The sequence below is a fragment of the Monodelphis domestica genome, chromosome 4 (assembly GCF_027887165.1).
Source record: "Monodelphis domestica isolate mMonDom1 chromosome 4, mMonDom1.pri, whole genome shotgun sequence".
NCBI lineage: Eukaryota > Metazoa > Chordata > Mammalia > Didelphimorphia > Didelphidae > Monodelphis > Monodelphis domestica.
Genome location: NC_077230.1, coordinates 31,420,940 through 31,447,455, shown reverse-complemented (window position 1 = coordinate 31,447,455; position 26,516 = coordinate 31,420,940). Strand labels below are relative to the sequence as shown.

At 32.0% G+C, this 26,516-nt stretch overlaps 1 protein-coding gene across 10 annotated transcripts in view; it reads right to left on the bottom strand.

The window, feature by feature from the left end:
• Nucleotides 1-26,516, bottom strand: part of DMD (dystrophin) — a 2,399,796-nt gene that overhangs the window by 1,378,672 nt on the left and 994,608 nt on the right. For all 10 annotated transcript variants that reach the window (XM_007493357.3, XM_056797113.1, XM_056797116.1 and 7 more), the window contains 4 exons: nucleotides 19,760-19,882; nucleotides 16,656-16,793; nucleotides 13,606-13,758; nucleotides 12,582-12,764 (listed from right to left, as the gene is read on the bottom strand). In XM_007493357.3, the coding sequence (XP_007493419.2) occupies nucleotides 12,582-12,764; nucleotides 13,606-13,758; nucleotides 16,656-16,793; nucleotides 19,760-19,882 (597 nt within the window). The remainder of the gene's footprint in view (nucleotides 1-12,581; nucleotides 12,765-13,605; nucleotides 13,759-16,655; nucleotides 16,794-19,759; nucleotides 19,883-26,516) is intronic.

The window sequence follows — 26,516 nt, the reverse complement described above, 5'->3', positions numbered from 1 at the left end:
ATTTTCAGTATGATTATTTTTTCTTGCTTTTTCATCCATTTTACAATTTCCTTGACTTCTCCGTCATCCTCCCCCCATTTTCTCCTCCTCCTCTTCTTTCTTATTCATTCTCTCTCTCTCTCTCTCTCTCTCTCTCTCTCTCTCTCTCTCTCTCTCTCTCTCTCTCTCTCTCTCATTTCTATGTATTGGCAAACTCATAGCTTAGCTATTTCTTCTATTTAAATGTTATCTATAACTATATCTATACATGGGGTTTTATGTGCTGAAATTCATAAAGTCTGCTTTTGTGAACTAGCATCTAATTAGCACTAACACTTTCATTTTGTACCTTTTATGTTAAACATGGCATAATTACACTTAAAATGTCATTTTAACCTGGTTTTGCCTTTTTTTAGACTTTATTATTTCATTCTTGATTATGTGGAAAGTCCCAAATCTTCCCTTCAGAAGATCATCAAATTCAAGGAACTCCCAATGAATTTGATCCTCAAACAACAACATTAGATAGACTTTCTTTTATCCACAATTATAATTTTGTTTTTTATTTATTTAAAAGTTTATTTAAAAACTTTTAATAGTTTATTATTATAACAATCACCAAAATAAAAAAAGATTCATCTTTATAGCTCTGATTTTAAAGGATTAGGATAAAACTTTTGACTATAATATAATGTGATTATATTCAGAGATAGTACCCTTGCCACAGTAAAATCTCATCATATTACTTTGTAGCCAGATGGCAGGCTCCCAGGATTTACCTTTTTTTACCTCTTCAGTTTCATTAAATTATAGATATATACACATATAGTATATATAAACATATATATGTATACACATGCAGAAAATAAATAAAAATCAACCTCATTACTTAAAATTTAACCAAAGTTCATATCAGGTAACAGCACACTATAAAACCAGATAAATCATCTCTTCTATAGTTTTCAGTTGATTGGATCAAATCCTGAAGATTATAAAAACTTTTCAAGGTGTTTGATGACCATTCAAAAGATGGTGGCATAAAAACCAACACAATATGAACCAAATGAATGAATATTGCCTATTGTCCAGATTATGATGTGCATTTGAATGGGTAAGCTTTGCCATTAGTACATTGGTACCAGTTGTACTTTTCAATTAGTGCATTGGTACTAATGGCATGATCCCTATATTAAATAGAAAGAAGAGAGCAAACAGTTAAATTTCAAAAATTGAACAAGATTTTCAGTGATTCCATGATCCTCTCTGTTTAAAAAAAGATCTCTTTTTAAATTTGATTATTCTTTTGGTAATGGGAAATATTTGTGACTTCTGAGACACCATAATCATTGAAAAATCAACATTTGTATGTGTGTGATATGTGGTCAATTTAAGTAGCCTTCTGCATATCACCTAATGATATACTTTTGATAAGATTTAATATAAAACATACCATCCAGAAAATCTGTGATTTAAAAGTTGAGTTGATCAAGGTGCAACAGTAATGATAACTAATTATTGAACATACTGGGATCTTCACTTTTACCTGGGATTTTAAAAGTAATGGCTTTGTGTGCTGTGTCAAATCTCTAGGGGAAATTTATAAGAAGATATGAATAAAAATTATAAAATATTATAAGAGAGGTTTTATTAATATGGAAATCACTGAATGGATACTCATGTCAATGAATCAAAGAACTAGGAAAATTGGAGTAAATGTATATTTCATTTAGAAGTAGAGATAATCTATTTATTTCTCTACAACTGGGGAAAATATACTACTGGGTTCCACAGTTTTAGGAGACTGATAAGCTAGGCAGTGTCCTGGAAAGGGCAACCAAAAATTGGGAAGGGGATTCACATGAACATTAGTTGAAGGAACTCGGCATGCTTAGCCTTGAGAGGAGAAGACCCAGAAGGAACATAAAAACTGTTTTCAAGTAATTGAGAAGCTATTGTCTCAAAGTGGGATTATTTTGCCCAAAGAAAAGAACAAGGATCAATGGATGGAGGTCATGAAGAGGCATATTTAGAGATGATGTCAAAAGTACATTATTTAGTAAATAGAGCTGTCCAAAAGTAGAATGGCTTGCCTACATAGGTAATGTGTTCTTCCTCCTTGAACATTTTGGAGTAGAGGCCAAGCAACCTTTTGTAAAGTATGCCATAGTAGTGATTCCTTTTGTGTATATTTTAGACTATAAGGCTGGTGAGGTCATTTCCACCATTTACATTCTGTGATTCTATGATTATAGACTGGGTGAATTTCCCATACTATAATAGTAAGAAATGGACAATTGGATTCTAAAGTTCCCAAATAAGAAGGCCATACACTTTTATTGTTTTTAAAAACTTTTCTTTAAAATGAATGATGTGCTATTACTATGCAAGTTATTTTATGAGTGTAGGGGGATTCTTACTATGGCCTACCTAACAAGAGGTTGTTGGCCTCTAGTCAAAGATATCCAAGAAAGAGGAATCCACAAGCTCTATAGGTAATCCATTTCACATTTGGACAGCTCTAACTAGGAGGAATTTTTTCTTTTCTGATGTCAAGTCTGAATGTGCCTCTTTGTGACTTATATCCTTTGGTCCTTGTGGGGTATAAAAGAAATAAAAGACATGGTCTTTGGACTTAAGGCCTTTGTAGTCTAATTGATATCAGAACAAGATGAATAGTGAAGCAAACAAAGGCCAAAGTGGACCACTCTTCTTTGAGGCAAAAATAAATCCACATACAGGTCTTAGAACTTCTCTGTATGATTTCTCCCTTCACTGGAGCCAATCAGAATTCATCCTAGAGTTTTTTTTTTCTTATAGCTCATCATGTAATGGAGGTGACCCTATAGTCTCAAAAGTCTTTGCTAGCAGAGTATAGATTCTGGCAGGTTTTACTGATCTGGAAAGGCTTTGAATATGGCCCAAGTTACAGACTGTGTCTGATTAGCTAAGCAGCTATGTATGGAAAGGTTTATCACCAGCTAGTTGACCAAAATTTATTCTCTGATTATGGTAGTTTAATAATTAAAATAGCTCACATGCAATTAATGGTCTTTTAAGGTTTACAAACAACTCATTAAATGCACAAAATGGTTGCCAGGATGACCTTACAATGGAATTTTGAATCCTTATTCATGGTAGAAAACTATAAATCTATTGGTGTTTGTTTCAGAAAGAAAATATAATGCAAACTGAAAACCCCAAATTATCAGTTAAATAATTAGAAAGAGAGTTAGAGAGAAAGGAATGTTAGTGTCAGCATAAATACCAACAACTGGATAGGTGTCGAAGAGTATAAGTCACTAGTGTAAGTAGTCACTTAGCTCTTAGATTAGGTATTCCTTGGAATGAGGTGTTCTTAAGTCTTCATATAGCTTCTAAGCTTCTTGGGATTTATAGTCTATTCACCAAAACAACATGTGGATAATTCACTTTCTGAAACAGCTCTAACCATGAGGCTTTCTGACACCTTGTAGTCACAGACAGCATTTATTTGAATATTTTTGCTTTTAATTTCTTTGATTTTTTTCCCTAAAATGGAAAAGGAACATCTGATTCCTGGTTGTTACCACACCCTATAATATTGATTAATTACTGACATTATTGCCCATACTTAATGAAAAATAATCTCTTTCCAGAAGTGAAATACATTTTTATTTCTAAATCCCTAAAGGAATCTTTGTTACCAGTTGGCAATGGCAGTTGGCAGTCATGGTTGCTGTTTCAAAACAGAAGCATTGTAGGTGGAGGAAATTATGCAGAAAAAAATCCTTTTATTTTATTCTTTAAAAAATTCTCAAAAAAGAGATTAATGTCACAAGGAGAAGTACTTAAATAAATTCAGTAATATTTAAAACTCTAAAAGTTACAGTAATATTATTCATGCTCCTTTTCTTTGCAGGAGAAAATGCAGAAAAAATGAGGCAGAGAGATTATTTCATATATGTACTATTTGTAGTACATATATGTATATAGAATATATAGGGTATACACACAAAAATGCATGGTACACAGATCATTCTCTGATATTTCACAAAAAGACACATATCTAAAAGGTGTATATTTATAAATACACATGATTTTGGAAATAATCATAAAATGACTCAATTTTTTAAAAAAGTAATTCTCTAAAGGTTCTGCTAAATAACATCTTCTTATATTTTAGCAAATTTGAAATCAATAGAAAGGGAAAAAACATACTTTTGAATAATTAAAACACAGTAAAAGTGAAATGAGTCACCTAAAGAAGATAGTTTGCTCTTTACTATGAGATATCTTCAAGTAGAGGTTGGATGACCAGTGGTTGAGGTTGTCATAGATATTTCTGCTAAGGTATGGGTCTAGATTAATGATCATGGAGGTTTCTTCCTTGTACTTTTGGTCAGAAAAAATAAAGAATTGTAAAAATCTTACTTTATGTCCCTGAAACAAATGATTTCTACATGTTGATGGGTATAATATCAGGAAGGAGAATTGAAATATCTCAGTTGAAAGAGAAAGGAATTCATGACAGATAGGAAGACATCCCTGAAACAAAGATGTTCTCTAAGGAAGAAATGATATGTCTGAAATTGAATTAAATTAAAGATGAATTATCAAGTCTTTATTTAAAGCTAGGTGATACATTTTATTTTATTTATTTTATTTTTCTTAAAACCCTTACCTTCTGTCTTGGAGTCAACACTGTGTATTGGCTCCAAGGCAGAAGAGTGGTAAGGGCTTGGCAATGGGGGTTAAGTGACTTGCCCAGGGTCATACAGCTGGGAAGTGGCTGAGGCCAGATTTGAACCTAGGACCTCCCATCTCTAGGCCTGACTCTGAGCTGATACTGAGCTACCCAGCTGCCCCCCATAGGTGATGTATTTTAAAAGAAGGAAAGAGCAAAGAAGAGTAAGGAATATTTATTATTATAAAAATATCATATCCAAAATTCTTAGTTTTGTATATCAAATTGAACTTAAGGATATAAAAAGTATCCAGATGTTTATAACAAATTTTAACTATTAATATAGAAACAAACACATTAAATATGTGATCTTTATATATCATCTATTAAAGCTCCTATGTGGAAGCTTCATCACAATATGGGAGTAACTCATACCATAGGCTTTCAAAGGATAAGTCCAAGATATGACGACTATTAATAAAATTGGGTGCATTTTCATCATTTGTCATTTGTGTTCTCTGTTCTAAGGGGTTATGTTCTAGATAGGAGAGATAGCACATCAAAAGAAATATATATATATATATATATATATATATACATATTGATTGGGGAAGGAAAAAGTACAGTAAATAGTAAAGAGTATCTTCTGTTAAAAATTATATATTTTGCCACCTAGACAGTTTGATTTAATAATGATTTACATACAAAGGAACCTGGAAAAGTGGTAGGAGTTATTGGAAAAGAGAAATTGACCTGGATAGTCATCCTAGATGTAATGTGTAACTGAAGCATGATTGGGAGTCTAGGACCAGCCAGTAGATATAATGAACAATGTTGGGAATACCTTAACTTTGGGCTCTAAAATAAAATTTATTTGATATTTTGTTAAGAGTATCTTCTATTAAAGTCTTACAGGATAGCTTGGTGGCTCACTGTCTATAGCACTAGGCATGGAGTCAGGAAGACTTATCTTCATGAGTTCAAATCTGGCCACAGACATTTATGAACTCTGTTTGCCTTAGCTCTTCATCTGTAAAATGAGTTGGAGAAAGAAATGGAAAACCACTCCATCACCTTTAACAAGAAAACCCCAAATAGGGTTGCAAGGAGTTGGCTATGACTGAAAACAACTGATTGAATTAAAACTTACTCTGTTTGGTCATTGTATGAAAGTGACCTTGTGTTATTAAAGATTATACTAGCAGAGCTAAGAAATGATGGATCCTCCAAAGATGGGCAGCCTTTCAACATGGGCTCTGGGATAGATTACATGTCCAAAAATCATCCAAAGGATGATTATTTTTTTAAAACATACAGTAAATTTTAAAGATATTCCTTATATGAGGTACAATTTTCTACTTCTATGGAGGTAATAACCACAGCAACTAATATTACAGATCATTGAAGTACAAAAGTGTAAGTTAAAAAAAAAAGTTAAATCTAAGTAAAAAAAAGTCTTAGTCTAAGAATTACTAAGTAATAACTAAGTAAAAAGTGTATATCTTATGTATATTTCACTACCTAGGCAGTATGACACAGTGTGGATATAAAAACATGCATTAAGTTAGAAAAATGATTAAATGTGTGTCTTTGATTATACATAACAATTTATAAATTTCTACAGAATACCAATGCCCCAAACTATCCATCTTTCAGTGTTCCTGCTCCCTTTCTACAGTCTCTTCTCTAAGATTAATTGATTACTGATATCAGAAGAGAAAGTATGAGTGCTTCTGGATGAGAAAGACATTTGCCTCAGAATCCAGGTGTTATTGTTGCTAATAATGTTTGTAATTACTTATTCTTATGCCCACTTTGTGCTGGTCTTTTGGTTTCTCTCTATTTTCTGGTTATTGATTTCCTTCCTAGAGTTTTCACTACCTCCTTGGCCTTGGCATTTTTTGTTTATTTGTTTATTTTTTGCCTGATGGTTTGTTTCCTGACATGGTAAAGTGTATCAAAGAAAGGGGAAAATGACATAGAACCATTAAACAAGGAGCAGAACCAGTAGTATTTTGTCACAGAAGTCAAGGAAAGAGAAAATATCAAAAGAGAGAGGATTGTTCAAAATGCCAAATGTTCCAAAAGGGTAAATGAAGGTAAGAAGTTTTAAAAAAAGATAATTAAATTTGGCCAACACATCATAGATTGCATGTTCATGGACTTGGAGGTGGAAAGAATCTAAGAAGTCTGCTAGTTCAACTCCTTCATTTTATAGAAAGGAAACTGAACCTTAGAAACCATAATAGAATTATATCTGGTCTTATAGGTAATTGCAGAGCCAATATTAAAATTCAATTCCTCTGATTAAAAATCCAATGTTCTTTCTGCTATATCAATATACCTCATTGATGACATTTAAAAGACTAGTTTATGTGGAGTTGTGTAGACAGAAGCCATGTGTTTAAATAGAATTGAGTTAAGGCTACTAGACAGTACAGAATCATGGGCTTTGCTGTTGTCCTAGCTTTCCTCTCACCTTAGACAGTACTAGAAAAAATCCAAATAGGTAGCCCAAAGGGCAATCAAACAATGTATAGTGGTCCTGTGCATTCCTCTGAGAATTATCATAGGTCAATGTTAGCTTTGGAGTGGCAAGGAGTTTCTGGTTCCAACCAGGAGATGCACTGACTCTAATTATCAGTAGTAAAATTGAAATGATTGAATGCAAAGGGGGAGAAATCAGGAGACTGAATCTCCAGGGGAAAGAGTAGTAGATGCTAAATAACATTTAGATTCTTGGCTGATGTAGAGGAATTTCAGTACTGAATGAGAGCCACAGACCAGGAGTAGGAAGGGATGGACTCCAGTATGGAAGAATAAACTTCTACCTTCATTGGTACTATGAGTTATGTTGACTAGGAAAAACCAAGGGAAAACTATTGAGTCTTTAGTGGTCACCAAATCTTCCATCTTATGGAGAAAACACTAGTCATAAAAGTTTGGAGAACTCTTAAGTAAAATGAAGAGAAATGAAATCCACTGGATTAGTGATGATTGGATTCTAGCAACTTCTACTCCTTTCCCCTGGTGGAAACAGCTCAGTCCTAGAATAGCAGAATAAATTGAGAGATTTTATAGGTCTTTGGGGAATGTGTAGCTTACTAGAGATAGATTGTTGTTTGATTCTCTAGCATTATTAAGTGCTTTGGTCTTTTGGAAAACTTTAAGCTAGACAGTATCACATCAGTACTTGAGAAGTACAAGTGATGGACAGGAGGTAGTTTTGATGTTTTGTGGCATTAGATGCAAATGTTTGCATTTTGATTCAGATGAAATAGTGTCTATTCTATACTTGATCTATTAACTCAAGTGCTTATATTAGGAGCTGCCATTCCCTTAGACCTTTTTTCTTTGGAGACTTAGAAATGAGACAATCTTATGTTCCCAAGGACAACCTTACATGGGAGCAAAATGAACCCAGATCTGATGTTATTAAGGGAAAATATGGTTGGAGGCATGAGGAAAGAAATTTGTGAAAGAAACTTAATGATCCTCATTGATTTGGCCCACATAGTTTATTGCCCAATCCTAGACTAAAAGTGAATGTTAGAATTAAAAAAAACAACATGATCTAGGATGTGTATGATTGGAAAAGAGTATGATCTAATCATGTCTTAATAACAGATACAGATGAATAGCCTAATTGTTTGGGCAGGAGCTCCAAGATATTAAAGAAGCAAGCTCTTTGATGGATATATCAGAGAGGAATGAGGATACGGAAATGGAGACAAGTTAGGGGATTATTTCAGGAATGATAATTATTATCCTTATTACTTTGGGAGTCCAACAAATAGGTAATAAGCATATGAATAAGAGTAATTTTAATGTAAGTGGATGGAATAAGAGAAATGCAAAAGAGAGCATAAAGGTAACATCAATATGGGTCAGCAATTCATTGAATATAGGGGAGAAAGTAGAGGGGAGAACAAAAAAATACCTGGATGTTTTTGCTAGTAGCTCTAGCACTAGGGCTGGCCTAACAATGGTTTTTACATGTTTAAACATAATATGACTTTATATAAAAATTTTAAAACCATTTTTATCTCATGGGACATATAGAAGGTGAGTTAGATTTGACTACCAGTTTATAGCATGCCAGGCTTAATTGCAGAGAATGATAGTCTTATTGAGAGAAATAGGAATATTAGAATAGTTACATATTCACCATATTCTAGTTATTAAAGCCCAGCCAAGTATCATGATCTTGTCAGATCAAACTTTTTTAAGTGTGGCAAGAGAGAGCAATGAAGACTGTCTAGGGTGTCAAAAATTTTTTTTTTTCAAATTAGGAATAGTCACATCCAATTCTATTAAGAACATTTCTTGCCTTGGACTCTTTCTAAAATGAACTCTGTATTTGATCTTGATATATAATTTTAAATTTCCTCTTCTATGTTATTTCTCAGCATAGTGAATTTGGTATCCTACCTTTTTTCATCTTCTTGGCTTGATCTCACGATGGTCTTGAGAAATAGTGGGCCTTCCTACTTCATTTTGATCTTTACCAGTTTGTTTTCTGTGTTCAGTAACCATCTCTCCCATACTAGCCAGTAGAAAGAACCCTCTGTTTACTTCATTTGGGCCTTGCTGCTATGATCTCCCAAGAGAGAACCTTGTTGCACAGGAAAACCACTACCATTCCAAGATCCCTTGGATATGACAAAATGTTGCCATTTTGGTTTAAGAATGTTACTACTGCATACCAATCCTACCATTGATTGATACAAACTACTCTATCTTGTGCATTCAACCTGGAAGATCTTAAAAGTATAATGGTAAAAATACGATAATGTATATAATATTTTAGTCAATTCTCATTATATTATAGTAGAAGGAGGCTGAGACCTGAGGCCTAGTTCTTCCACTAATTACTTATATGATCCTGGATATGCCTTCTTGGACTTCAGATTTCTCTTCTAAAATAATAATAATAATAGTAGTATTTACATAACACTTTAAGGTTAATTAAAAAGAACTTTACAAATACTAAGTAATTGTATCCTAACAACAATCCTGCAAGCTAAGTTCCATTATTATGCCCATTTTACATTTGAGAAAACTGATGCAGGCAGAGGTTACGTGACTGCATTCCCAGGGTGACACTGCTAATAAATACATGGTCTGTTGTACTTAGATTGTCCTGATTCTGGGTCCAGCGCTGTATCCACTGAGCCACTCAGTTGTTTCTCTGATATGAAGCATTAGATTAATTGTATTTAAACAATCCTTCTAGCTCTGACATATTGCAATGATTGAAGTAGCAGAGAAAATGAATTACTGAACTTGGAAGTAGGAACACCTGAGTTCAAAAACCTGCCAGAGTCACTCACCATCTTTGTGACTGATAAAATCACTTAACCTCTCTTAGATTCAGTTACTTCACTGGCAAAACGGAAATATTGATAGTGTCTATTTCACTGAGTTGTAGCGAAGATCAAAAGAAATTTCATATATATATATTTACATATGTATGAATAAATATATGTAGTGTATATATACATGGTGCTTTGTAAATCTTAAAGCATTTTTTAATTATAAAAAACTGCCATATTAATTCCATAATTGTGAAAATTTAAGGTTCTCTTCCCGCTATCACTCCTCATGTCCTGTGCTGTTAAAATAAATAGACTTATTCCAGGTCCTGAGTTTATATCTATGTTTCTGTATATTTGTGAAGAGTGCTGGTAGAAGCTAAGATAGTGATTATAAAGACATCTGTAGAGATGTTAGAGAACCATTCCCACTAATTTGGTCTGCAGTTCCTCCAGTACTAACACCCAGAAAAAAACACATTTGATCATTGATATCAGTAACCATTGTCTAAAATGTGACAATATTCCAGTGAATATGGAGAACTAATAGTATGCCTTATATTTGTACAGCAGTGAATTTTTTTAAAGAATGTTGTTGAATATTTCAGTTAATCTTCATAAAAACTTTGTGAGGTAGGCAGATGAGGCATTACAATACACAAACTTTATAGATGAGAAACCCAGATAATTTGCCAAGGGTCACTGGACTAATAAACAATGGGACAAGATCTGAAATCCAAATGCTTTCATTCATAATTAAGACTTCTAGACTGCAGATATTGACATGTATCCTTGGATTCTAAAATTCTAATTACATTTCAAGACCAAATGTCAGTATATGTTATCTATGATTTTGTATGCATGAATTAATATTGCTACAGATAATCAGGAGTTAACCTTAAACTGTATTCAATTAACTTTCTGATTTAACATTCATATAAGATGACTATGCATAGAATTCAATGCTCTAGAATGCATATTATGTAGAGAAATTATATCTCAAGGTCTCAGTAAAATATTAACATATTATAATTTTGTTTTTACATTACACATCAATTATTTTTGTTAGATAATTAGCAAGGATTCCAACTTTACTGCTAGATTATTTTTAAAAAGCATTAATTACCAATAATCCTTTTTGACTGACACTTTGGGCAAAATTTTAAATCGGACTGAGGCAACTAGTTAGATAATTCACATCAAAAGAAAAATACAAAGAGCAAAAATTGAACATTTCTTCTATTAAAAAGTAATAATTAATGGTTACTACATCAAAAGAAACATTTTTTTTCCTGAAAAAAATCTATTTTGCCTTGAATTACCTGGATAATTTCCTGAAATCTTTCACTTCACTTTGTATACACTGGCACAGCTTTTCAATGTAAGCTTTAATGATCTATGACCGATCAGAATCATAAAGCTTAATATGACACATAAGATGAGAAAGGCAATCAACTAGAACAGAACTAAATAACATAATGTAGCCCCAATATTTCTTGGATTACTTATTTCAACTGTTCAAATGTTCCCATTGCTAATGTATTTTAGACAATTTCATTTTGTAGAAAAATATGTATATATTTATGAACTCAAAATGTAATCTTAAAGTAAGATACAATCTTGGAAATTGTGGATTTCTTTAGTCGATGAATCACATTAAATATGCATGTTGGGTTATATGTCTAAAACACAATTATGTTCAATAAGATGTTAAAGTAACTTTTCAAAACACAGCTTATATTTCAGATAGAGTAAACAAAGTCACAGAAAAATTTTCTGGATAGAAACATGTATTATGGGAGGGTGAATTTTGGCATACTGCATTCATCAACATTTTCCTTGGTTCGGTACATAATGGGAAATATATCTTTTCATTTTGCAAAGAAAAGAAAAAAGGAAAACTACAAGAACTCCGTGGTTTGTGATATTGCCATTTCTAGTTAAAGACTGCGAAAAGATTTCCAGACTGATACTTGACAAAAAATGAAAGTCATTCTTTTTTTTCCTCCCCCCTCAAACATCCTGTAACATACACAATATTTAATCCTCAGGATATACCAACCAAATCAATCAAATTCTTATGAAGAATTAGATTCTTCTACTAAGTGGTCATATTGGGTTATTTATATATATATCCCTGTTAAAGTTTGTTCAGATCTGTCAAAAGAGCCATATACAAGATATATGAAAAAATTTCCCAACATATATTTATTATAGACTACATATACATAAAAACAATTAAAATTTGCATGGGATGATCTTGGGAAAAGTAATACATTGTTTTTAGTTAGACATGTATGCTGAAATAAAGTAAATGTATGAAAAGCTGACGAGTTTACACTTCTAATGTTATGGAAAAAATGATGAGGCAAAAAAAAATTAAGGTGTCCTTTTGTTTTTGTGAAAATAGAATTGTTGTCTGTCACTGATTAATTCAAGGTTGCCTTTTCTTTTTTGAAATCATCTTAAAATCAAGTCAGGAGCTCAGTAAGATAGGAAGCTTCTGACATGAAGATAAGCTTTGGAGGAGTTGAACTTTTATCTTAGATTTTCCTCATCGTTAGTAGAGCTCTGTTAGTAATAGTAGGTGTTGCAAACACAATGGTTTGCCAGTAACAACTCACAATTTGTGCATAGTTGAGTCTTCGAAATTGAGCAAATTTGCTCTCAATTTCTCGCCAGCGCTTGTTGAGCTGGATCAGGGTTGGCTCCACAGCCTTTGAGGCCCCATCCTTAGACAAGCTCTCAGCTTGTCTGTGCACCGCATTCAGCTCTTCTGTCTTCTTCTGCAACTCACGATCAATCTCCTAGTGAGCAAAACCAATACAGGGCCCAGGGCAGTTAGCTAACCAACCACAGCAACCAACTTGAAAGCAGCAAATACGTCTTTCAGAACTTTCAAAGGCTTTTCACTTTATTGAAATTGTACAAAATTTACAGTCAGGGATAGACCTTACTGTATGTTGGGGCAAGAGAAAGTGAACAATTTCAAGTATCTTTCGGTATGTGGCTCATTAAAAAAATAGATTTTATTAAATAGTGTATGTGAAGAATATTTAAGTAATTGTCACATTTTCTTTCTTTTAGATTTTGGGAATTGAAAATTGGAGTGATAACTGTTATTTGGGGTGTACAAATTGAATTTTTAAGGATTCATGGAATTATTAATTAATTATTTTTACTTAATTTTGGGGGAAACTCAACAGAGAACGAAGCAAAAGAAGAAAGTGATAACTGAAAAAACTTTCAGACAATAGGGAAATGAATCTACATAGATCCGACAAAGGTGTATGACAATGATCTGATGAAATGAAATGTGCTAACATGAAAAAGAAGGCGTCCATATACCGATAAGTCATTTGTTCATCTGGAACAAAGATACACAAAGTCAATTACAACTTTTACTAGAAACACATAACATTTCTCAATCTATTTTACAGGAGTTGAACATTTTATTTAATCAGCTTCATAGCACTTGAAAAACATTTAATACAATAAAACATTTACCAAAAAAATAGTGATACAAGGAAATGCTAGTATAGAGAACAAGAAGGTGAAGAATTTCAATATGATCTACATGTAGTTTATTTTGAAATTAATAGAGCATCACAGAAAAAAGCTACTATTGGCATTCTAAAACAACATTACCTTTAGTTTCCATTCATCTTTGGGTTCTGGTAGACTGGCTAATTTTTTCTCAATGTCATCCAAGCATTTCAGTAGATCATCAGCCTGTCTCTTGTACTGATACCACTGATGAGAAATTTCTAGAGCCTTTTTTCTTCTCTGAGACCTCAAATCCTGTTCATAGTGCAGATATTATTAGATTATCAATGAAAAAATTTAGAGTTTCTTCATTGGTGCTTATTATGTTAAAATAAAAGACCTTCAAAATCTTTACCTCTTAGGTCAAATTCCCTTGTTTAATTCGGTTAAAATAGATAATTGGCAAAATAGGAATCTGTAGGGTAAGAAGCCTACATTCACATACACATATGCACACACACTCACACATGAGCACACACACACACACACACACACACACACACACACACCTCTAAAGTTCTGAACAAATTTAAAGTATTCCTTGATTCTTGGTTCAAATTTGTTCTGAGGTCTAAGGCCACACTTCATATAATCTCTTTTAAAGAATTAACTATTGCTATTGAAGAAGTCAAGTTTTATATGACATTTTTTGGGTTAAGATAATATCCAGCCAACTAGAGAATTATGTAAGCATAAGAGGCTGTAGGATGTTAAGAAATGTATGTAAAAAATGTGAAATGCAAGCTCAGACAAGTCAACAAAGAGTTTAGAATACATTCAAACAACAGACGTTCATTTGATTAAGACTCTCCGGGAGCTATTACAAAGAAAATGATATTTTATTATTAGTGGAGCATGCAAGTTTAGTTGTTTCTTAAGTTCTTCCAAAGCTCAATTTTAATTGAGGAAAAAAAGAAAAATACAAAGGGCAAAAATTGAACATTTCTTCTATTAAAAAGTAATAACTAATGGTACCAACATCTTTTTCTATTTTACACTAATACAAATAAAAATCTCCATACCCAAAGTAACTTACTTACCATCAGAAAAAGAGGAAAGAAAGCTACATGGTTTCCAATCAATTTGATAAGAAAATAGTTTATTTGAATTTGTTTGAACTGTTTGATATTCCATTGAGATTTATCTGTCAAGGTTGAATGCCTTTATTGAGTCACCTAAGAAAAAAATCAATCACCTTGGTCTATGCAAGTATATCCAATATATGTTGGATCAATAGAATGAGTTTGAATGCCATTTTATCATAATTAAAATAATATCACAGGTCTGCATAAATGGCTTTCATTACTCTAGTGCAGTAGCAATTAGGTTTCACATAATTTATGGATTTAAGTTTGTCAAAAGAAAGTAACAACTTTCAACTTCTCCCCCCCCAAAAAAAATTAAATAAATTTTAATGTTTTAATGATTGTGTGAAGGCTAGGCTTAGACAGTTGGAGCCATGTTAATTTTAACAATGTGACTGCACCAAGGTTGCTATATAGACTAGGGCATAGAACTGAAATTAAAATTTGTTGACAGTGATGAAGCTTTGTGGGTATATTTGAGCCAAATTATAGAGATGTACTTTAATTATGCATTTATTTTCAATTCTGCATCGATAACTTACTTGAAATTTAAATAGAAGACTGGATTGATTTTATCCCTTAATACTCTTCACCCATTTCCATCACCCAAGAAATTTTGCTTCTAATTTTAATGGATCACTTACAGTGGGAGTTTATTTAAGCTATAAAGACATTTTATAAAGATGAGGCCAAGGTACTCTGTATTGTCATATACTTGACTGTCAAAAGAAAAGGGCTTTCAGATCATGGTGTTGAGGCCTATTTCTCCCAAATGACAAAGAAAAGTAATGTAAAATATCTGCAAACAGTTACCAAAAAAACAGGCACTAATAATATAATTAACTGCAAACTATATACTTCATTTGCCCTAGTAGATACTCCTTAAACCTCAACCTAACTGAAAGCGAACAAGGCTTCAGAGATTCTGAGCACATTCTGGTTTTCCCTTATATTCCCCTGAGAAATAGGTGTTTTCTATCGACTGTATTTATCAGCAGTTACCTTCAGAACAGCTGCTAGCCAATTAGACTTTTCTTCCAGATTCCTTGCAGTCACAATATCATGTAATTACATTCCCAGCAGTGTTTGTTTGATTGTCTGACTATACAGAATAGAGTTTTATTCTCTGATTTGCATATAGAATACAGACTCCATCTACCTAGTCATAGCTATAAAAGAGTGATTTACTTTAGCACTACTATTAACAATGAGAAGTATTACAATTAACACTACTAGAAAACCAGTCATGCATGCAAAAGAGTTAATATTGCCATGCGAAAGAATCACTATTTCAAAAAACTTGTTCAGGCTCTACCCAAAAGCTACTCAAATATTAATTACAGAAAATAAACAGGCTTTTCTGCTTTTATGACAAAAATCCTTCTTTACCATTTGAGAGAGAATACATGCTTAAATGAAGGCCTGATAGTATTGTCTCTTCCTATTAAAACAGTCCTTTTCATTCAAGACTAAAGTTTTTTTTTAAAGGTTATTCTACTACTGAGAGAGTAGGATTGCTTTCCTTAGGTTAGGTGCATTTCTTAATGGAAAGGTGTTAGATAAAAGAGTTCAGTATAATTATCTAGCAAGTACCAGGGTGCCAGAAAACTAGTTAAATAGTATCTCAATCAAAACAGATATTTTTTGACATGAACACAACATAAAGACAATAAAATATAGCCTGTTAGCATTGGTCATTAAACATGAGTTTCAAAATAAACACAATTAAACATCAAAAAATTTTTCAGGAAATGTTAAAACCATAAAATTCAAGTAACTAAGCATCTTTAATATGCTTCTAACTATATATATATAGTCTGGAAAAAATACTCAAACAACCAGTGCAATGTGAATTTTATATCTTGTTGGTAGATGTCAAAACAATAATTCTTTTATAAAAATGACAGATCAGAAATGCTAAATGAAGTCAATACATATATTTTACTGTATTAATTTATATTCTTGATCACTGATATGCTAAGCAGACTTTATTTATGAACAGAGTACTTTTTTCATAAAGAAGAAGAACAACATAGGCAAGGTGTATTATAATTTTAACTCCTATACCTTGAGAGCATTATGTTTTGTCTGTAACAGCTGCTGTTTTATCTTTATTTCCTCTCGCTTTCTCTCATCTGTGATTCTTTGTTGTAAGGTGTCTCCTCTTTGCAACAACTCTTTTACAGTACCCTCATTGTCTTCACTCTGATTAAAAACAACAAGTATAGTCTTCATTTTGGTTAAAAAAAAACAATCACAATCATTAGCAGAAAAAGCTAAAGACATTTTAAATTGTATTACATTTTTGAGGAATATATAAAAAGATTGCAAGGGTGCATTTTTAAACAGATGAAAAAAGCAGGATAAATTAACGAGTTCATTTTTGCTGTTATTTTTAGGTGAAGGAAGTATAATGGGAGGAAAAGATATATATGAACTTTTAGAGCTATATCATAGGAGATCTGCTCGTTTTTTAAATATAATACTCAAAAATGGGTAAATATGGAAAAAAGTTTCAAGTGAAACATAATTGCTACTATATTATAACTAATACAAAAATATATGTAGATTTTTAAGTCCATGTTTAATAAATTCATTGTACATGAAAATATCTATATTGTATATTCATTATCTATATAGATAGCTAGATAGATACATATATACACACAGAGGGGCTTTTACTATTTTAAAGCTTTTTTAATCATCCTAAACTTAAACACATTTTAATTTTAGTCTTGGAATTGTGGTAAACTCAAGTGACAGAGAAAACTCTGATTTATTTTTAATAAGTTTAATTGTCAACAAGGTAAATTCTACCTCTTCTGTGCATTTTATTCAACCATTTCCAGTGGAACTGCACTGGAAAATGCACAATGAATGTGTTTCTGCATATATGTGTGTACAATGGTACACAGACACTGCAAATTACTTATTGTCTATAATGTTCTTATACATAAGACAAATATGATTGCCTTTGATTACCTTAAATTTCATACACAAATATACATTTTTGATTTAGCAAACTTATATTGGTTGCTTGTAATGTTTACAATTAATTTTGGCATTATTTTCATGTTTTGAACTCAGTGCAGAATTTCTTCCGCTATAAGGAGAACAAATTCTATATTAAAATCTAGAGTCCTTATTGAGTTAAAAATGGGAAAGAAAATGAAAAAAATAAATAAATAAATAAGTCTGAAATTATAAAACAGTATCCTTTTTAGTTTAAAATTATAAATGTTTTTACTTTAATATTAAATGGGGAAACATTGGTTTTTTGCAAAAAAACCCTTCAATTATTTATGAATGTTACACTTAATATAACTAACAACTTAATAGATTAATTCATATAGATATAGATTTCTTCTCTAGGATATAGGATATTTTTCTTATTTTGGCACCCTCCAACTAAACAGTACGTTTCCAAGTTGAAATGAAGTTTCCTTTTACTATATAATAGTCTCGTTCCAAGATAGACAATAACTTGGATAACCAGCCACCTGAGCAAGGTGATATAGTGTTGTGAGAGGTAAAAAAAAAAAGGTCTAGGTTCAATCCTAGCTGAAATACTTACTAGCTATGTGACTCAGGCCAAGTCATTTCATCTCCCTAAATCTTTGCTTCATCATAGGCCAAAGGGGTAACAACTATCTCACAGAGTTTCTGTGAGAATCAAATGAAATATTGTATGTAACATAGTTCTTTGCATCTTAATAACAAAAACGTCTGTCAAAGGTCTAATTTCTCAAATTGATAAAGCGTTAAGTCAATTGCACAAAAATTAAGCCTTTCCCCAATTGAGAAATGGGCAAGGGACATGAATATAGCTCTTTGCAAACCTTAAAGTGCTACAAAAATGTGTTGTTGTTGTTATTATTATTATTATTATTATTATTACCATAGTTCTTTTCTTTCACCTTGGTAAGCTCTGGTTGATTGCTTGCTTCATTGCTGATGGGAAGAAGTACCTGTAGCTGAGCATCTGGGACAACCTTGGTACTTCTTCTTACTTGTCTTCCCCCTAGGTGAGGCGGCAAAACCACCAAACCAGCTACAGAAGGAGCTTGAATACAGGTAGCTCCAGTAGGACAGAACTGACACCAATGGGGACTATTTTGGTGAAAGAATCTGTCTTATTTCTTCATATTACCATGCCTTATTTACGTATATTTTGGCTAATGACATCGCCTATTTCAACTGTTACCTCCAGCATCACCTGAGAGCTTGGTACGATGAGGCAGAGGTCTATAATTGGGTATATGGCAAGACAGCAAAAAGCTATAGATAGTGATAGCTGTTGAGTGAAAATGAAATAAAATAAAATGTGGAAAGGGTGACAAGAAAATAGGCTGTGAAAGGCTAGAGAATTTGTCAAACCGCAGAGAATTTTGAAATTATTGGAAGTGCTGCTCTATGGTGGAAGTGGCCCATCATCTTTTATTCCTCACATGACAACAGGCTTTAGTAACTATAATTGAATTAATTTTTGTTATTGAATTTTGTGATGAAATACATATATATATGCATATATATAATACATACATATACTTCCAGAAAGTTCTATTAATTCATGAATGTGGACCATCCCACTGCCTATGTAAATCACAGAATATCTAAGTAGAAGAGAGATTCATTGAGTTGTGGACAAAGAAAAAAAAATGTCACTTGGTGACCAATCTTCTGGTCGTGAATCTTTCTGAACTTAGCTAGACTGGGTCTCTGATGACAGTCTATCACTATAATTATTTCTCTAAATTATTTGTGAGCACGTCCCCTTCCCTGAATCATTGCACCAGAGATAAGTTCCTGGCCATAACCACCGGCTCTATTCCAAAACACTGGAGAAAAACGGTCAATGACCAGTTATGTTTGATCGCTAAGGTACAGATTAAACTGCAGGCTTGCTTCCTGATTTCACTCAACTTTTTTTCCAAGTGGCATTTTGTTCTTTCATATTGAAAATAGCACTAATTAAAAGCAAGTTCCTGAACAACACATAAGATTCCTTAAATCATCATATAATAATAAAAGTACCCATATTGGCACTTTGTATTTGTCACTAGAATCATAGACTATGGAGTTATAGCTAAGAATTCAAATTCTAATTTCTACCCAAGCATTTATTCATTCCCACTCCTAGTTCATTCACACTTCTATCACAACCAATTTACCATATCTTTATTGAAGTCTTCCTCTTTCAGATTCACCCCCTGCTGAATTTCAGCCTCCAGTGGTTCAAGCAATTTTTGTATATCTGAGTTAAACTGCTCCAATTCCTTCAAAGGAATGGAGGCCTAAAAAAAAAGATAGTGCTAATTTAAATAAAAATATTTTTTATTAGAAACATAAACAAAAAAAATACATTTGGTGTCAACACCCTGTTGCTTTACAAATGCATATGTCTTTCATCTTATATTTTGTAATTCCTGAAATAAGAATAGTGGATTTACCTGTAGATGCAAATAAGGATAAATAATATAATCAGATATGAGGAAACATTCAAGATAAGGTTTTATTCTGTCATAAAAATCAAAATGACAATTTCACTATTTTGCCATGTTCTAATTTTCAGTATTCTGCAGATGAATTTTGTCCCACTATATAAGATTAAATATTCCATTGTTAAAACGATTTCCTTGTATGGAATATTGGCATTTACTTTGTAAAATAAGCAATTTTTTGCTTATATAATAATATGTTATTATTATTATAATACAAAATAAGCAATCAAAAAGCAATAAAATTAGGCAAAATGCAGAATTGTTGTTATGTATAAAAGATCTACATGGAAATCTGCTTTAATGTCTTGTCACCTGCACTTTTGTAAAATTACCCAGCATGCACTTGTAAGACAAACATAATTAAGGAAACTTAGGAAAGTTCTTTTTGGTAACATATAAAAAATAAACCCACAATACTCCTCAAATTGCTTTCTTCATATACAATTTAATGAACATATATTCAGACATGTTTATTGGCCTTTAACAATCTGCATACTTAATTTCATTTGGTTTCTTTAATTTGCAATTGTTTTGTCAATAACTAGAGGCTACTGCTTATAAACAATAATAGGACAACTTCCTCTCGTTTTACTAAATACCATATGGGAAAAATGATGAATGAGTTTGTATTTGCAATTTAATATGAATTCATAAGTGTATTCTAAGACTTCATTATGAAATAAAAAAACCCAAAAGATTAATAGTGTTTGGGGGGACTTACCTCTAAACATTTTTCATCTTATTAAAAGTCTTTGCATAAAATATGCTTTAGAAAAGTTTACAATGCTTTATGGATTTATAAAACCTTAAAGCATGTTTAGTCTGATCCATGACATTGGAGAAAATGTAAGTTGTAAAGCCCCCTGGTTTGTTTGTTTTTATAATGACTCTATTTGTAATGAAGGGGTATCATAATTCCTGTATCTTTCTATTCACCCATCCCACCCTCAGTAAAAATTTTCTTTCTTTCATGCAAGTAGAAGATATTTTCATACCCTTGTGCTATAAGGTTAAAATAAAATTGGAATTTACCTGATAAATGAAATCAGGCACAAATATCTGAAAGTATCCTGTCACCAAAAATGATTACTATTTAGTGGTACTAAAATGTGGGAATAATAATGACATTTTCTAGGAAATAATGTGCAAAAAATAATTTTAAATTGTTTCCATTTTGGGGATACTAAATTTAAAATCAAGTTATTTACTAAAAAAGTCATACACAGTAAAATCTCAAAGTAGAACTATCAGACATGAGTCTAAAAGTATTCAAAGTTGATTTAATTGAAATTAAGATGTTTTTATAATTCTTAGTGATCTCTTTGCAAATTATCAAAAAGTAATAATACTGTAGCAAGTTGTTAATAGTAGGCATTCATATGTTGTTGAAAGTATTTTTATATTTGCTAATATTTTTGGCAACAAATTCATTCTTCTATGTGATTATGTAAAATGTAATAATAATTTAATAATATTACAATTTAAATTTTAATAATTACATCTTGCTGTATTTTGTACAACCCAGTTCAAATACTTCTTCCTTTAATAAAATAGATCCAGAAATTATTACGGTAACTTTTACTAATAAGCATGACTTTAATTAAATAAAAAATCACACAATATTCCTACTACCTAAAATGACTAATTACTAGGCCCTATCTAAATATATATGTAAATGAGATAATAAATCAGTGCATATGAATATATACACTTCATCTGGAGCAAATATACACACAGGCACACAGTAATTATTACTTGGACATGTGTTCATGTATGTATATTTCACATGAAAGTGATTTTGTGGTAGAAATTGAAGGGAAAATTAACTAAGACTTTCCATTTTAATATTTAAACCAGATTCTTGTCCTCAGCTTCTATTCTTTGTAACTCTCAAACTACTTGAACATGTTTGGTAAATTACTCTTACATCAATTTCCGCATTCAGTAACAAAATACATTACAGAAGGACTCATGGACTTATTTTCCCTCTGGTGTTGAGGGGTGAACAGAGAGGGGGAGGGGAGGAGAAAGAGGAGAAGATCAGGAGGAAGAAAGAAGAAGTGGGGTAGGAGAAGGAGAGTAAGAAGGGAAAATAAATGGAAAGGGGGAAGGGAGGAGAGTGTGGGAGAGAGGGAGAGTTGAAGGAAGGAGAATCTGAAATCAGGAGGGGGAAGAGAAAAAAGGAGGGAAGGGGAGAGAGAGAGAAGAAAAAGGATAGCGAAAGGAGAGAGGAAAGACAGGAAGAAGGAAAGGAAGGAACTAGAAAGGTAGAGGATGAGGAAGAAGGTTGTTGGTGTGACAGTGGAGAGAATGCTCAGGTTGGAATCAGAAAGACCTGAATTTAGGTCCAGTCTTAAACACTTACTATCTAACACTAGCACTGGACAAATCATTTATTCTCTGCTTAAGTTTCCCAAATTATAAAATGGAGATAATAATAGCACCTACCTCACAGAATTGTTGTGATGATAAAATAAAATTTGTAAATGAAATAAAAAAAAACTTTAACCCACAGTATCTGACACATAGTAGAGGCAATATAAGCACTTATTCCTTCCCCTTTTAGATATAGAGACAGACTGAGAAACAGGAGAGGCAGACGAACACAGATTTGAGGTGGGGGGGGTGGATGAGAGAGAGAGAGAGAGAGAGAGAGAGAGAGAGAGAGAGAGAGAGAGAGAGAGAGAGAGAGAGAGAGAGAGAAAGAGAAAGAGAGACTGTTTTCCCAAATCCCTAAAAATCAAGATTCAGTCTTACTTATTTTTTTACATTTAAATCATATTCTTCCTTGATCAAGTCCTTTTCCTCTTTCAAAGATTTGTTAATGATTTCAGCAAATCACTTGAAAAAATAATCTCACATGATATTCTTTGGAGCAACATTGAACAGTCTAGCCTAAAGGATGGAATTAATAGATTTGCAGATGCTGAAACAGTTTTATTATGTCATGATTAGGTGGAAAGAAATATCTAGCTGAATGCCACTGAGCTTTGTACTTAGCTCTTTCTTCCTCAGAAATAATTTGAATGAAGATATTCAAAGGTATGTAGATGGTACAAATATGGAAACAACAATGAATAGAAAGGTCCTAAATCACAATCAAGATTCAGAAATTTTTCAACCAAATGGAGCAAATAGGCAAAAACTAAAATGATTAATATAGATAAATGTCAAGTCCTGAACCAAGGTCCAAAAATTCAGTTAAACACAGGCTAGGAGAGACCAGACTAAGAAACTTTTTTGGAAATGATCTTCCAGTTTCAGTTGGTTTAATGTCATTTTTAAAGCAATGTGTGATTTAGCTACTGAAGCAGGTAAAGGAAACCTAACATCTATTACAGAGGGCAGAGACCATCATATTTCTTTTTTTTCTTTCCCTATAGTATATAGATTAATATGGCAATAGAAGCAATATCTTTCATAATGTTTAAGATCATACTGTATTTGAAGTATTGGAATATTATTTTTTATTTCTATGCATCAGATTTTTAAAAGGGGTTTCAGAATTTCAGTGCATCCAGCAATGTTTTTATAGGAGATAATTTGTAGAATCAGGAGACTGGGACAAAGGGAATAGAAATCTTGGAGTGACATGATGGGTATCTTTAAATATTTGAGATGATGACCTCAAAGAAGATTAAAGACATTTTGTGTAATTTTCAGGAGTGAAATGACTAATGAAATAAAGTTATTGAGAAGGAGATTTAAGCTCAACATAATATTAAATCTCTTAGAATGATAGTTGTCTACAAATTCCAGTTACCAGAAGTGTTAAAGCAGAGGCTGACTTACCATTCCTTAGAAGTGTCATAGAGGAAATTTTTGCATTTCAGAAGTTGACTTAAATGACTCTTATGGCCCCCTCTAAACATAGATTTTTATGATCATATGCTTTCCCAAGGAGGAATTAATCCAAAGTGATCTCTCCCTCCCTTGTACTCACATTGCTTATCTATACTATCCTATAAGCCATTAATCAAAAATAGTTGTATGATGTTCCTTTATTTTTGTAATTTTGTATTGTATTTATAGGTATTTCCTCTTCTATCTTTTAAAGAATTATGTCCTATATCATCAAAAAGTTATAATTATCCTACAGAGTCTAGCATAAAGAATGTAGGTATTCCATCCATTTTGAATATAGTATGCAAATTCATTTTTATTAAATTATGGTTAGATATGAAATTGCCAAGTTATAAATTAAATGATGTAATCTTAGTGCAAAAAAGAACCCATAAATGATCAAGGAAATTATTTCGCTTAACTTTGCAACCAGGTGACATTAGTCATTTGTCAATCTGAGCAATGCAAGTTAATAGAATATAATAAACTGAAAAAGCTGGTTTGATTATCAAGATGATGGACTGATTAAACATGCAATCATGACACAGGAAACACTTTTGATTCACTTAAATTTCCATAGGTCATTATGTGGACTCCATTCCTTTATTAATATATAATGTTTACAGGGTTTCTTAGTGTTTTCATGCTATAGAAAAATGCATAAATGCACATACAGAGTAAGTCATCACTTTTGCTGTCAGTCACAAAAATGTTAAATAATTAAGAACATTGTGCTTTTGCTGATTTAACTCAGAAAGTCAGAATTATGTTAAGATGTAAAAGCAAAATTAAAGAAACAGAAAACTAACTGATGAACTACCTTTATGTATTATCAAAACTCCTCAATGTTTTAAAGAAAAAAATGGCAATAACATAAACACAAGAGACTTAGCATAGCAATTAATACTACATATTAAGAAAATATACAAGACATTTTGAGAGTTTACAGATATTAATAAAATAAAATCATTCTAAAATTAGAAGAATAATTTGTATATATGTACACTACAGCCAATGTGTTCAAAACAATTTACCAAATTACACTTCCAACATGAATTTTATGTATGAATATGTAGTTACAAAAACACACATATGCATGTAGCATGTATTAAAGTCAGGAAAGGGTACTTGACACATAAGGAAAAGAGAGACAGAGAAAGGGAGAAAGACACTTGGTTTTCTTTTAATGTCAATTAGTTGTGGAGTTCAAGTTCATTAACATTTATTTTGCTACTTAAGATTAAAGAAATATTACTACATTTGAAGGGTGTGTTAAAATGTCTGAGTCAAAGGTGATATACCATAAATAACATGATTCTTATGGTAACAGCTCCCCAAAGAAAGAGTCTGAACATGAGAAGAACTGGAATCCTTCTGGAAGTAATTGACCATAAACTAAAGTGAAAACAAGCACAAAACTGTAAAATATGAAATCTATTCCTCTTAAAAACACAAAACTACTTGAAATTGGTCTGATTACCATAAAATCTGTCAGCATATTATTATTTTCTGTGAGTCTAAAGTTGCCCCTGTAACTAACTTGATTCTATTTTTTTTAAATTTGTGCTAGCAAAAACATATTGAAGGTTATATATCAGACAAAAAATGAATACGCCTATAAAATATTAAAAAGCAAATCCAAAAAGGAGTGTTGGGAAAAGGGAGAGAAGAAGGAAGAAAAGCAAAAGAATTAAGGGAGGACAAGGAACAGAAAAAGAAAAGACTGAAAAGAGACTTGTGATATACATGGAAGAAGAATTCTGATTTAACATCTCAAAAAATGAAGGGTTGTTGGCTTTTTATTTTGTTGTGGTTGCCCCAAAGTGAAATGTATAGGACAAAAGCCCATTTTTTGGAGGGGAATCATTCAACTAAATATCCAAATTAAGTGTTAAGTAGTCTTATTCACTAAATTATTTAACACTGAAAATAATGCCAGAGAATGAAAATATATCATAGCACAGAGGTGAGTCCAGGTCTAATTCTTGAATGTAATTTTACTTTGAGATCATTCTCTTGATATTACAGTGACTAATGTCATCAGCTATAATGTCTGTTCTAAATAACTATCTTTGGAGATATAAAAAAATTTAAAGATGGAGATTTATGAATATAATCAAAAAGTAAATTATCCATATCTGACTTTTTTTTTTGATCAGAGGAGATGTATTTTGATTTTTCCATCATTATATTATACAGAACATGGTGAATCATTTCATGGTTTTACTACATGCTACATGGGCCAATAGCTCAATACACCAGCCAGGTGTATGTGATAGGCAGATTCTTCCTATGATAATTATGTTGTTCTAGCTCCAAAATGATTAGCACATAGTAAGTCACCTCTAAGTTTCCTGAAAACAGAATTAATAAAGTAAGAATATCTAATATTAAAATATGTTGAGAATCTGAAAAATGATTTGAGAATATAAATCCATTTTTCAGACAATATTTGGTCTCTGTCACTTAGACCAAAAGATCATACTGCAAATAAAATATCAGCAGGGACACTAGGAAGCCCAATACATAATAGAATGTGAAGCTTAGGGTCAGGAAGACCTGAGTTCAAATTTGACCTATTACA